At 38.8% G+C, this 12832-nt stretch overlaps 1 protein-coding gene across 2 annotated transcripts in view; it reads left to right on the top strand.

Moving 5' to 3' along the window:
- UBN2 (ubinuclein 2) overlaps positions 1 to 12832 on the top strand; it is a 77893-nt gene that overhangs the window by 54555 nt on the left and 10506 nt on the right. For both annotated transcript variants that reach the window (XM_070756011.1, XM_070756012.1), the window contains exon 14: positions 1822 to 3351. In XM_070756011.1, coding sequence (XP_070612112.1) covers positions 1822 to 3351 — 1530 coding nt within the window. The remainder of the gene's footprint in view (positions 1 to 1821; positions 3352 to 12832) is intronic.

Raw genomic sequence — 12832 nt, forward strand, 5'->3', positions numbered from 1 at the left:
ATTATAAGGTAGCATCTAAGAATATAGGCAGTTCCAATAAAAGTGATAATTTTTTTGTAAAACTAGAATATTGAGATTAATAAATTTTATATTTTCAGATATTGAGAAAACCCTTTAGGTATTTCTCCAATGGCTCCAATCACAATATAATAACGGATTTCTTTTTCAATTTCAACCTGCAAGTCCTGGTGTATTGTAATTTTTTGCAAATGTTTTTGCTAAATCTTTTCAGAAACTCTTATATATAGATGTTATGAACAAGATGCCTGTGAGTTTGGATCTTAAAGACACACAAGAACTTAATTCATTCATTTTCCAGAACTTTCCCAACTTGATGGTGGTAATTGTTTTTACTACATTCAAGTCCAAACCTCTGGCAAAGCTTTCAATAAATAATCCCGACAATTCAATCAGGATACTGCTTATAGTCATTTTGTGAAATTTTGCTATAACCATAATCAGATGGTCAATAATTTCACCTTTTTGCTACAGGAAAATTATTTAACCTTTTTGCTACAGGAATTGCTGTTATTTGCTACATGATGAATTTTTGATATCTTGCAATTAATTGTCAAAGCTTATTTTTGAGCCAGTAAAATAAAGCCTTTGGTTTCTTTCTTTAAAAACTGCTGATTTTAGCCAGTGGGTTTTTGGTCACTATTTCCTTCTATATTATTTTGCATTGACTTGTACTTCCAATTAACAAATTGGTTTTCAGTTGTTTATTTTCTATATTCAGACTTCAGCATTGTTGTTTTCAAGGAGCTTTATTTTATTGACTACCTGCTTCAAGAATTCTTAGGAGAATGGTGGCTCGCATGGTTAGGATGGTGAGAGGGAGGTTAGCAAGCCCGTGTTCAAGACCTGAATGCAGTCAGGGCAGGGTTGAGCTCCCGTCCTTCGCTCCAGCTCCTGCTGGGGGACATGAAAAGAGCTCCCAACTGGGCATCTCCCAGGCAACATCACAGTTGTGTTTGGCCTTGGGGGTTTCCATCTGCATGCAAATCTCACCAGGTTCAAGGTTGACTCAGCCTTCCCTCCTTCCGAGGTCGGTAAAATGAGGACCCAAATTGTTGGGGTCAATATGGTCACTCTGTAAACCGCATAGAGACGGCTATAAAATGGCATATAAGTGTAAATGCAATTGCTAATACTATTCACCATTCGCCTTAGTGACTGGGGTTTTTGGATACTACAGTTTAGCAACATATAGAAAGTATAGGTTTTTTTTAAAAGTTTACCCCTATACTATTTTAAATTTTAACATAACCCACCCACCCCTGATTTAGAATATACCTAAAGTGAAAGGTCATTTGTTGCTATTTGCATGCCATTTGGTCCTTAATTTTATTCCTTGCTATTTTATTTTAATGGATATTTGATATAAACATGAAAACTGTATATGCATAATATAAAAATGTGAATAATTATTATCATTGAAATAAAATCAGCCCTGATTGATCAAGTCATATAGTTGCTTTAACTTTTTTTTTTAAATTTGCTTTTTGCCTGATAAAGAAAGATTTTTCTACTTTGGAATAAGGCATATCCAATAGATCTCTCCAAGAAACAGATTTTAAAATATATTGTGCTGTTTTCTTTTCTTTCTTCTTCTTCTTCTCTCTACAGAATCCTTTGCTTTATAGAGCGCTGTTTCTAATAAGGGAGAAAGTTTGTAGCTCAGGATTGAAATGAGGAACCTTGGTATTATTTGAGCTTGATTGTTTTCTTGCAGAAGTTTTATTACACAAACTAGTTAACATAATCAGTGCTAACAGAATTCAAAAATAAATTCATTTTTTCACTTTCTTTTTACACTAGGACTCTAGTCCAAAGAAGGAACAGAAAGCATGTCCCCCTTTTACTTCATCTTGTGCTCCTGCTTCGAGTGCTAGCACACCTATCAATGCTGTAACCAGCTTTATTCCAGCTCCAGAGACAATTTGCCTAGATGACTCACTGGATGAAGATCTGTCATTTAATCCACCTTCACTTGATTCCGTTTCTGATGCTCTGGCTGCTATTAATAATGGGGTCAAGAGTTCTTCTGTTGTGTCCCCTATAGACACATCTGCTTCAAGACCTCGGGCAGGGTTAAGAGAAGAGAAGTTAGCAAGCATAATGAGCAAATTACCTCTGTCATCCTCAAAAAAGATAGAAGCTGTTCAGACACAACACTCATCAAGTCTTATAGCTGGACACACAGGACCAGTACCAAAGAAATCCCAGGATTTGCTTCAGACTGGTATCTCTTCAGGCCTTATTGCTGGATCTTCAATTCAAAATCCCAAGGTTTCCTTGGAACCTTTGCCAGCCAAGCTTCTGCAGCAAGGGTTACAGCGGTCAAGTCAAATACAAGCTGCTTCTTCCCAGGCCCATATTTCTTCCTCCTGCAAAGGGCAAGCTACACCTTCTCCTACTTCACAAAGGCCAAAGGATACAGTTATGCTTGCAACCTCCTCAGAAGTCCAAAGCTGTGGCCTCTCAACGGTACAAGTGGCAAAAGTTCACCAGCAGCCCATTGCCCAACAGAAATATGTGTCTCCTCTGCAAGTTACTATTAGTAAATCTCAAACCAATCCTGTGGTAAAATTAAGTAGCAATCCCAAACTTTCCTGTTCTTCCCCAGTAACCAAGACTTCAGATAAACCAGTGGTATACCGCCTTCCTTTGTCTAATGCCACCTCTGGGAGTTCCCAAATGGTTCACCCACTTGTGTCTCGGACAACATCCTGCACCTCTACCTCTAGTAATTATTTGGCCAAGGCCATGGTATCACACGTTTCTGCCCAGGGTTTCAAGCCTTCTTTCTCCATGGTTCCCTCTCCTAAACCAGCTGTCTCTCCCAAACCCTCAGCACCCAAGCCTTCTGTAACATGCAAAACTACTGCATCCCTTAAACTGCCCTCATCTAAACCCACCTCTACAATCAAGCCCACATCATTGTCTAGTTCTTCCAGTCCAAGTACACTAGTCTCCCAGAACAGTCACTCCAACAACAATAGTTCCCTTCATAAACAGTCCAGTGGAGTAAGTGTCAACCGACAAACTTCCACAATTAATTTACTTTCCTCTAACCGAACCTCAGGCTTTCAACCAGCAAAGAATCCTCAAGCCCCTTCTAAATTATCCAGTTCCTCTGCCTCTGCAGCTGCTGGCAAAAATAACATGAGTGGAGTTGGATTGAATGTACCTATCAATAGGGGAAGCAGTTTAAATGCAAGTGGGACTAGTAGAACTAATCCCTTGGGAGCAGCAGGAAGTGGAGCACAGGGTGCTACTAAACAATTATCAACTCCACATAGACCATCTTCTGCCTCAGGGTCTACAGTTATACCAGCCAGTGTACAGGTATGTACTGAATCTGAAACTGAACTTAAGATATATATTGTACATATGGACTATTAAATTGTGAACGGTACTAATTAATGCGAATGTGTGTGGATTTAGAAACTCAGTCCACTCAGTGTAATAGGATTTACTTCAAGGAAAATATTGAAGCCTAGATGTCTGTTTTGATGCGGTTACACAGTTTGTTAAACAAGTTACAATGGCCAGATTCATACATAACAGTGGTCCATAATGGGTGAGCTTGTATATAACATTAAGGCAATTTAAAAAAACACCCTAAGAATTACTCATAAATACAAAGAGGGTTGTGTTTACCAATAGGAGTTCCTATAGCTACTAGAAGATGGAATTTATTATAAATCAACTTTCTTTATAGTATTTTATGATAACTGACATTCTAGGATTTAATATATAAAGACAAGAATTAATTTCTAATATATTTGTATCAAGACTTTTTTTTACTGTGACTATTATAAATTTTGCTTTTCCAATAAATACTAGAAAAGCAAAAAAATAGAATACAATAATTTAGATGGATGAATTACTTTATTTATAGAATAACCCTAACTCCTTGAAAATTGTAGCTGCTTGAGAAAAGTTGTTTGACTGGTAAACATCACATTGTTATGATGCTTAAACTAAGCTTTCTTTTCTTTCCTTCCCTATCTAGTTAACCACTTCTTCCCTCATTTCTATCTAGTTTCTGTGTCTTTGTTTCACTTTCATTTTCTTGGAGCTATTCCTCCACTTCAGCCTCTTTTTTTATATTTTTCCTTTCTATGTTTCTGGGGGCCTTTTAAAGGAATGTATGCATTCTTCTTTGTGTGTGTAAATAAGAGTATTTGAGTTTTGAGTAAAAATAAAAAACACTCGAGTCAAACTTGACTCAGTAAATAAGTACACAAACAAATCCGTGCAACTTTTTGGCAATATTATGGAAATGATCTGCCACTGCCTTCACAAAAAATGTTTTACTTAGTTGACCAACCATTCCTAAAGTAAGCAGCTTTGTTGAATAACAATATTTAGCATAGTTGCGGTCAAGTTTTATACCAGGACAGAGCAATGGATGTTAGATCTCCAACCAATTAATCCTTTAGCAATTGGCTAAACTTGGCAGAAGACTCTCAGATATGATGGTTAAATTAGAATATTGTAGATAAGAATTAAATCTGTTAGTATACATAGTATACTAATGTTGTATACATAGTATACAACAATGATCTGACCTTTACAGTGTGAAGAAATCAAAGCCTTTATATGGGTGTGTACTCTAGAATTTAAATGCCAGACTTTTTCCTCCTGTCTTCTGAGTTCATGGATATTTGCACATTAGCCGAAATATTTTTATGTGTAGATCTCTCTCTTTTTCAGCCCTTACAACACATCCTCTTTATTTTCTTCTTCCTATTCCTTCTGAAATGAAACCCTTTCTTGGTCATGAATGGCTGGAAGGTATAGTGCCCATCTTCTGCTACTTCCAACACTTGAAGTACGATATATGAGGTTTCCAATCCTTCCTTCTATCCCAGGGGTGGGCAATTAATTTTTCCATGGGGCCGCATGAGAAATTGGGATGGTTTTAGAGGGCCGGACTAATATAATTAACTCACTTCTACCCAATACTTTATATTATTGGGTAGAACTAAGTTAATTATATTATAATTGTAAATTATATATTATATTATATGATATATATAATTATATATTATATTATATTATATATTATATATTATAATTATAAATTAATTGCCTACCCCTGGTATATAGTATACATACATAGAAACATGGAAGACTGATGGCAGAAAAAGACCTCATGATCCATCTAGTCTGCCCTTATACTATTTTTTGTATTTTATCTTAGGATGGATATATATTTATCCCAGGCATGTTTAAATTCAGTTACTGTGGATTTACCAACCATAGCATATAGATATGCTATGCTCCATTTCTTCTTCCTTCCTTCCTTCCTTCCTTCCTCCCTCCCTCCCTCCCTCCCTCCCTCCATTTCTCCTTCCTTCCTTGTGGGAGGGGGGAGAGGCTCCGCCGCGAATGCCTAAAGAAGGTTAAGTCAACTTACGCGAAAGGTAGAGAAGGCGAGGTGAGAGCTCCGGTGTAGGCAGTCAGCCGAGCAACAGGCACGTCACTACTGCTGCTTTTTCCCCACGCAGGTGGTGAGGCCATCTGACTCCACCGCGCGACGTTTGGAATTTGCCTGGATTTTCACAGGTGGCGAGGCTGTCCGACTCTACCGCGCGGTGAATCTTGCCTGCGCGTGCATGTATGCACGCACAGTTTGGACCAGCCTCCGCGGGCCGGTCACAGACAGTGGGCGGGTTGCATGCGTCCCTCTGGCCGCCCCTTGCCCAGGTCTGTTCTATCCTATAAGTTTAGCTAAAAGGGAACTAGAATTTCCATTTCTTCCTCAGTTGCAACTGTGAAGATCCCCTCTTTTAAATGCTTGCATTTCCCCTCCCCCATTCATTCAGCTGAACATCTCAGTTCATCACATAATAACTAATTATTCTTGTCTTGTTTCTTGAAAAAATTATCATAACTTGGCTAAAATAGATTTTCCATTGCATACTAGATTGAATCTATATAGGAATCAAATGCCTTCTCTTTGTTTATACAAGATTGGCTAAGTTTTCTCTTTCTACTTCTCACAGTCAAAAGGGATATTTCATAACTATTTTCAAGCCCATGGGACGACAGAAGGCATGTGACCCAAAGAAAATAGCTTTGTGATTAAAGAGTTGGCAATCCCCGAGCACTTAACTTCTAATCTACTCTTAGCTGTGGAATTTGTCCCCTGACTTTGGGTACAGCTCTCCCATGCCCCCCCAAAGTTTATTGAAGGTTTTCTATCTAACCCTGCACTTACAAACTCTGTTTTTGCTGAATTTGATCAGTCAAAGAAAGACTTTCTGTTCTGCCTTTAGAAGTCTGAGACTTAGGACTAGCTAGATATCAAAAAGGGGTACTGGTGTTTTCTGGGTGGAGATTGGAGGGTCATAAGGTAAGAAATATTCTAGCTTACATGATAAAATAGTCCAACACTAGAAATTCAAAGTTGCATTTTTCTAGCGGTGCAGAGGGGCCGCATTTAGGAAAGCACCCAAGACTTCTATGCACTTGATAAGTGTAGATAGCAGGATCCTTCGAGTAAATCAGTAAATCTAGATGTAGAATTGAAGCTCCCCTCTCCTCCAAAAAACTATTAAAAATGTGGTTCATAATTTTCACAAAGATTAGTGGCTCATTAACCAGTCAGAGGGCCACTCAAAAATTCACATTTTATTCTATTTATTCTATTCTCAAAATGGCAAGAATAGAACAGAAGTGATGGCACAAGGGGGAAAAACTGTCTGTGTCTAGTTGTCTTGGCATGCAATGCCCTATGGCAACGTCTTGAGGGGGCGAGTTCAAACAATTTACAGTGGTACCTCTACTTACGAACTTAATTCATTCTGTTACCAGGTTCTTAAGTAAAAAAATTTGTAAGAAGAAGCAATTTTTCCCATAGGAATCAATGTAAAAGCAAATAATGCATGCAATTGGGAAAACCATAGGGAGGGTGGAGGCCCTGTTTCCTCCCAGGAGATTCCTAGAGAGGCCCCACGGAGGCTTCTCCCCGCCTTTTCCGGCCCTGTTTCCTCCCGGGAGATTCCTAAAGAGGCCCCATGGAGGCTTCTCCCCATCTTTTCTGGCACTGTTTCCTCCCGGGAGATTCCTAGAGAGGCCCCACAGAGGCTTCTCCCTGCTTTTTCCGGTTACAGTTTCATTTACACATACATTGGATTTAGGCTGTGTGGCTGGAACCCATTCTACCCTGCTGTCAGAGCCGGTTGTGGAACCAAAAATGTTGGTGTAGTAAGAGATGGTAGAATAGAAGGGCTACTCCTAAATCCATTCTCACCTCTACAGTTTTAAGCCTGTTTAACTCCAGATTGTTCTAGCTTCACCACAGGGCCAGTTCCCATCTATATGCAGACTCATCACTGTCTCAAATGAGGTGATTGCTGTATCATCTGCAAACTTCAGTACTTTAATAGAGCAATTTCTAGAAATGCAGCCATTGGTATAAAGCAAGAAGAATTAGATGTAGTGCAATTCCATCATCTGCAGATCTACTGCATTTGCTCAGTAGGCAAACTGCAAAGGGTCTAACAGTAGATCCGTGATGACTTTCAAGTGGGTTAGCGCTAATCTATCAGGTCTTCATAACTACAGATGTCAGAGCAACCCGCCTGTAGTCATTTAAATCCCAATCAAGATGAATGAGGAAAACTCTTCTGGAACATAAAAAGGTTTACAGTTGATGAATAGCGTCTCTAGGTCCACACCGCAAAGTTTGTTTAGTACTGTGACATTCCTACACCCAGGGCCGCCATCAGGAATTTTGGGGCCCCATATAGCGTAAGTGTCTGCCCCCCCCACCATTTTAAACTACTTTATTTTGCAACATACCAATTATGTATTAAAGTTACCTTTCACAAAAAAAATTTAAACCCTGCCACTACAACAAGTTACACTTGTTTGACAGATTAATAATATGAGTCATTTTGTTAAATCTTTTGGTCAAGTATGTTTATTACTATAGTGCAAATATGACATCATAAAGGAAAGCACAGTGAACTGTAAACATATACACAACATATAACAAATATAACATTATAAAGTGCAGCTGCTAGGGCCACCAGTCCTGTCATATATTCAGCTTTAGTAAAGCCGCGCTGATTCCACATGTCTCTTCGGTGGCCTCTCAGTTTTTGACCAATGTGTTAATAATGCAGAAAATATATTCAAGTCGCATCAACATATTACATACATATAAATAAATAACCAGAACAGTGCAAATATACCAAATTAACAAAATATTATTAATTTTGCCATCAACAATATTAAAAGCAGCAATAAGATGGCACAAAGGATAAAGACAAAATACTCCTGCACCACACTAGAAAAATATTTGTTTTCACAATAATACCAATAAATAACAGATAACCAGAAGATAAATTATGCGCAATAATGTTTAAAACTATACGTAAACTCCACCATAGGTGTAAAAAAAAAGTCAACCCTTTACAGATAATTAGCGCCTATTAAAAAATACCCCTAAAAAAATTGAAAACATCTTGTGGTAGCATAATCAAAGGGGGAAAAAACAAAACAAATAGGATCACCAAATATTGCCCAATTAATCCAATTACAAACCTAATTACTAATTCCTGTATATAAAAAATTAAAAATAAGAAAGTTTAAAAAATAGAATTAAATCTGTAAAAAAAATAAGAGCACAAAGAGATATAAACAGAAAATAGAAAATGACACTATGTAGATAAGGTAACTATGAATGTAAAGACACAACAGGATGAAAAGAAAAAACAAGAAAAAGAAAAAAAGCACAGTGCAAGAAAAAAGAAGAGAAAGAGGAGGGAAGAGCAAAAAAAAACTTCCCTCTTCTTCTCATTAACCTCTCCACCTATCTCCTTATAGCATTTTCCAAAGTTTGCAAAATTTTAAAATTGCTTTATAAAAAAGAACATACCCTCATGTATCATCAAATCCATATTATGAAGCAAATGTGCAAAAAATCCAAGTTTTTTTCTCATAGATGTACCTACTGTTATAACTTAATATATTTAAGCTTTTAAATGTGTAATGTATAATGTCTCTTAACAAATAGCATATCCGTGGCTCTAAGAACAACACCTTTTCTTTCTCTTTTCTTCTTTCTTCTTTTCGTAGAATGTTATCATATCTATTAAACATGCTGTGAGATATTACTGTGTATGCATTTAACATAATGTAGAATGTAAAATGTAAAATAACAAACTCCTGTTTCAGATCTTCTCTGCACAAGTCTCAAACTATGATGTAGTTGTTTGTTTTTTGAAAAATTCTTAGTCCTTAGCTCTACACAGCTTCTCCTTTGCATATTCAAATCTTCCCACTTCCCACAATGCTTGCTTCTCGAATCCAGGATGGTGTTTGCTTCTCGAATCTGAAATGACGAGATGGCTCCAAAAAACATGTCAACTCCAAAACAACACATCTTTTCCTCACACTTAGAAGGGAACAATTTCAAAAAAAACCTAACACCATAATCAAAATGTATACCAAATTAGCTCTGATCCAAACTTCATTTTTAACCGCTATGAAGCTCTTCAGGCAGAATAGAGAAGATTAGGGATTTTTGCTGATCTGTGCTCTTGCCTGGTCCCGATTGTAACAATTTTGCAACTGAATCCAATTAGCTTCTTTAGCACTCCAACTCACCAGCACACCGCAGATGTTACCGGTCTTCTTCAATCGCCCCCCCCCCCCATTTTTCAAATTGGCCGGGCCCCTGACGCCAGTACCAGTAATACTGCCCTATCGGTGGCCCTGCTTACACCAGCAGATATTAACATAGAAGCAGATTCCCCCTCCTCTTTTTTATCAGATGTCTCTGTAACCCAATCTGCCCTTTGAATCTAAAACTTTGTGTTTCAACTCTTTCCCTCACATCCTGGACCTGTTTCAACTCCTCTCCTCGGGACGCATTGCATGCCAAAACAACTAGGCACAGGGACAATTTTCTCCTCATTTCCCTCTGCTAAACATCTAATTCCCACAGCACTGTCTTTTGTCTAAGGATACCTATGTTGTATGACTGTAGTATTATTGTTATTGTCATCCTTCCTATTTTCTTTACTACTGTCTTTTACTGATATTATGATTATTACTCTTGCTTTGCATGTACACGGAGGCGTTTTGCACTGGAGGCAAATTCCTTGTGTGTCTAATCATGCTTGGCAAATAAACTGTTTTGTTCTGTTCTATTCTCGATAGTCTCACTGAGCCAAGTTTCTGTAAAACAGAGAATGGCTGAGTTAGGAAAAATTAGGATTCCTATCTAGACGGAGCAATTCATCCATTGACAAACCTGCATTTGAAACAGTTCATCCATTGACAATCTGCATTCATTATTGAATGTAGATTTGTTAGATGAAGCAATGGGAATGGAATCCTAAAGTCCCCTTCTCCGTCTCACACCAGCAGGCTTCCTCTCTTTCACTTCCTTTATATTTTTCAGTTACTGAAGAGAGTTGTTGCTTCTCTGATCATAATATCCACTTAACTTTTTTCTGCGTTTCGGGAGAAACCAGAGAAAGAATATTCTTAGAAAGTTGTCTGATGTTCAGAAACTCATTTTTGGTATATGTAATCAGGGGTGAAATTCTACCAGTTCAGCCCGGTTCATGTGTACCAGTAGTAGCAGTGATTTGTAGAACAGATAGAGGTGGCAGCGCAAGACTCCACCCACCACTACTCAGATGTTGCCATTTTCTTGTTTTTAACCCTCTGAACATGCACAAAACCTTCTGAGTATGTACAGAGGATGAAAATGCACACACGGTGGTGGCACATGGAGCGCAAAATGCAAAGCACATCCAAAGCATGTGCTTCTGAACCAGTAGGGAAGATAAGTAGATTTCACAGCTGGATGTAATCCATAAGGAATTACAGAAAGTAAAAAAAAAATGTCAAAAACACTAGAGAGCATTTCACCGAAGCTGCCGTCAGTGGTGCCATCTTGAGGATCTTAAATGAATCCTGAAAATACATTTTGACAGTGAAAGGCATGACCTTTTTTCATGCAAATCAGATTACACACCCCTCTCAGTTTTATTTTTGTAAAAATATGCTTTCTTCATACGTGCCAAGGGTTGGGAAATATGGTAAATAGATAGTAACCCCAAATTGTTGCTGAGCTGAAGAATCAGTAACCGTGGACTTCATGTAGAGAGCTATTTTTCCTGATGGAAAAAGTTAGGATTACTCATCAGCTATGCAAAGGGGAAGATTAAGATACTAGCTGCTCTAGTGGCTGCTGTTGTGGAAGAACTGATACACCAAAATGACCTCAACCCTTTTAACTTTCTGGAAGTCCCTCAAGACCAGATTGGGTCAACAGGCCTCAGGAGACTGGAGAAATACTGAGATGACTCCTGTGTGTAATTAATATGTTTTTTAAATTCTGTTTTAACTTTGTGCTTTCTATAATTTTAAAGTTTTTAATGTTAATAATATTATTACAGGTTATTTGCATATATGTTTTTGACTTTGTTGTACACTTCCCAGAGTCATTATGAGGTGGGTTGTTATATAAGTGTGAAAAATAAATAAGTGTAGCTTTCCACAGTACTTATTTTCAAAGCTTCTCCTTGGGTAAGAACCCAAAGGGAGAAGACTTTATAACCATAATCAGAATGAGAGCAGAGTATTATTGTGGGAGAAAGATTCAGATGAAAACTAATGGATTACAGGATGTTGATGTTTGTTATAGTTGATGAGTATATGAGGAGTGGAGGAGCAAGAATGGGATTTTAATTCCATACGACCCCTTTTTGTGTGTGGTTGGGCTTCTATCTTTGGAACTAAACAAACAACAACATGGGGGGAAAAAAAGATTTGTAACATGCTTCTAAGCCGGGCACAATCCAACCATAGTAAAAATTAGGTGTTTTTTTTTTTAAAAAGTATCAATAATCAAAACTATACAAAAAGAATACAAGCTACATATAACATATTTTATTTATTTACTTATGAAAATAAAATACATAGCAATAAAACTTGGCATCTATAGACCTGGCATCCCTACTGTCTTATTTGCTTAGTGGGGTTGTCAAAAACAAACAATCCATAACCATACCATCTTAACTACCAACCATGATTGTCAACATCTGTTCACAACTGTTTTTACCACTCAGTCTATTACATAAGTAACTTTTCACATACTTCTTTAAAATGTTGGAGGCAATAAAACATCAAGGGGTTTTGTAGGCAGGGGAAGTAATTTTCACAGGAATTAGCTACTTTACAGAAGACAGGACACTAACTATTAAAGGAAGGGCAGTTTGGTCCTAGACTGCCACCTTCCTGGGTTCTGATTACAGCAGTGTTTCCCAACCGGTGTGCCGTGGCACACTGGTGTGCCGCGAGACATGGTCAGGTGTGCCGCGAAGAAAAAAGCTCAGCTTCTGGTCTCGCAACTTTTTGCGAAGATCAAAAAGTTGTGAGACCGGAACCTGAGCTTCATTATTTGTGCCTTCCAAGTTTTCCGGCAGCTGCAGCGCCCCGCCCGGCTGGAGCTTTCCTGGCGACGGCAGCAGGTGAGCTTTGGGGCCTGGTGGGTGGGCGGCGGCAGCGGGAGAATGATGGTGGCGGCAGTGGCAGTGGCACCAGGGTGGTCAGCTGTGAGGCGGAGCTCCAGAACGGAGGCTCCAACTGGCGGCTGCTGGACATGTTGCTGTAGCCATGCGGCGGCAGCGGGCAGTAGCCGTGGGGCGGCGCCAGGGTGGTCAGCTGTGAGGTGGAGCTCCGGAACAGAGGCACCGACGGCAGCAGCTGGACATGCTGGAATTGCGTGGCTGGCACTTGCCTGCTGGCTGGGCTGGGACGAAGGCTCCAGTCCCACGTCCGTGCCCAACGC

Source organism: Erythrolamprus reginae, chromosome 6 (assembly GCF_031021105.1).
Source record: "Erythrolamprus reginae isolate rEryReg1 chromosome 6, rEryReg1.hap1, whole genome shotgun sequence".
NCBI classification, from domain to species: Eukaryota; Metazoa; Chordata; class Lepidosauria; order Squamata; family Dipsadidae; genus Erythrolamprus; species Erythrolamprus reginae.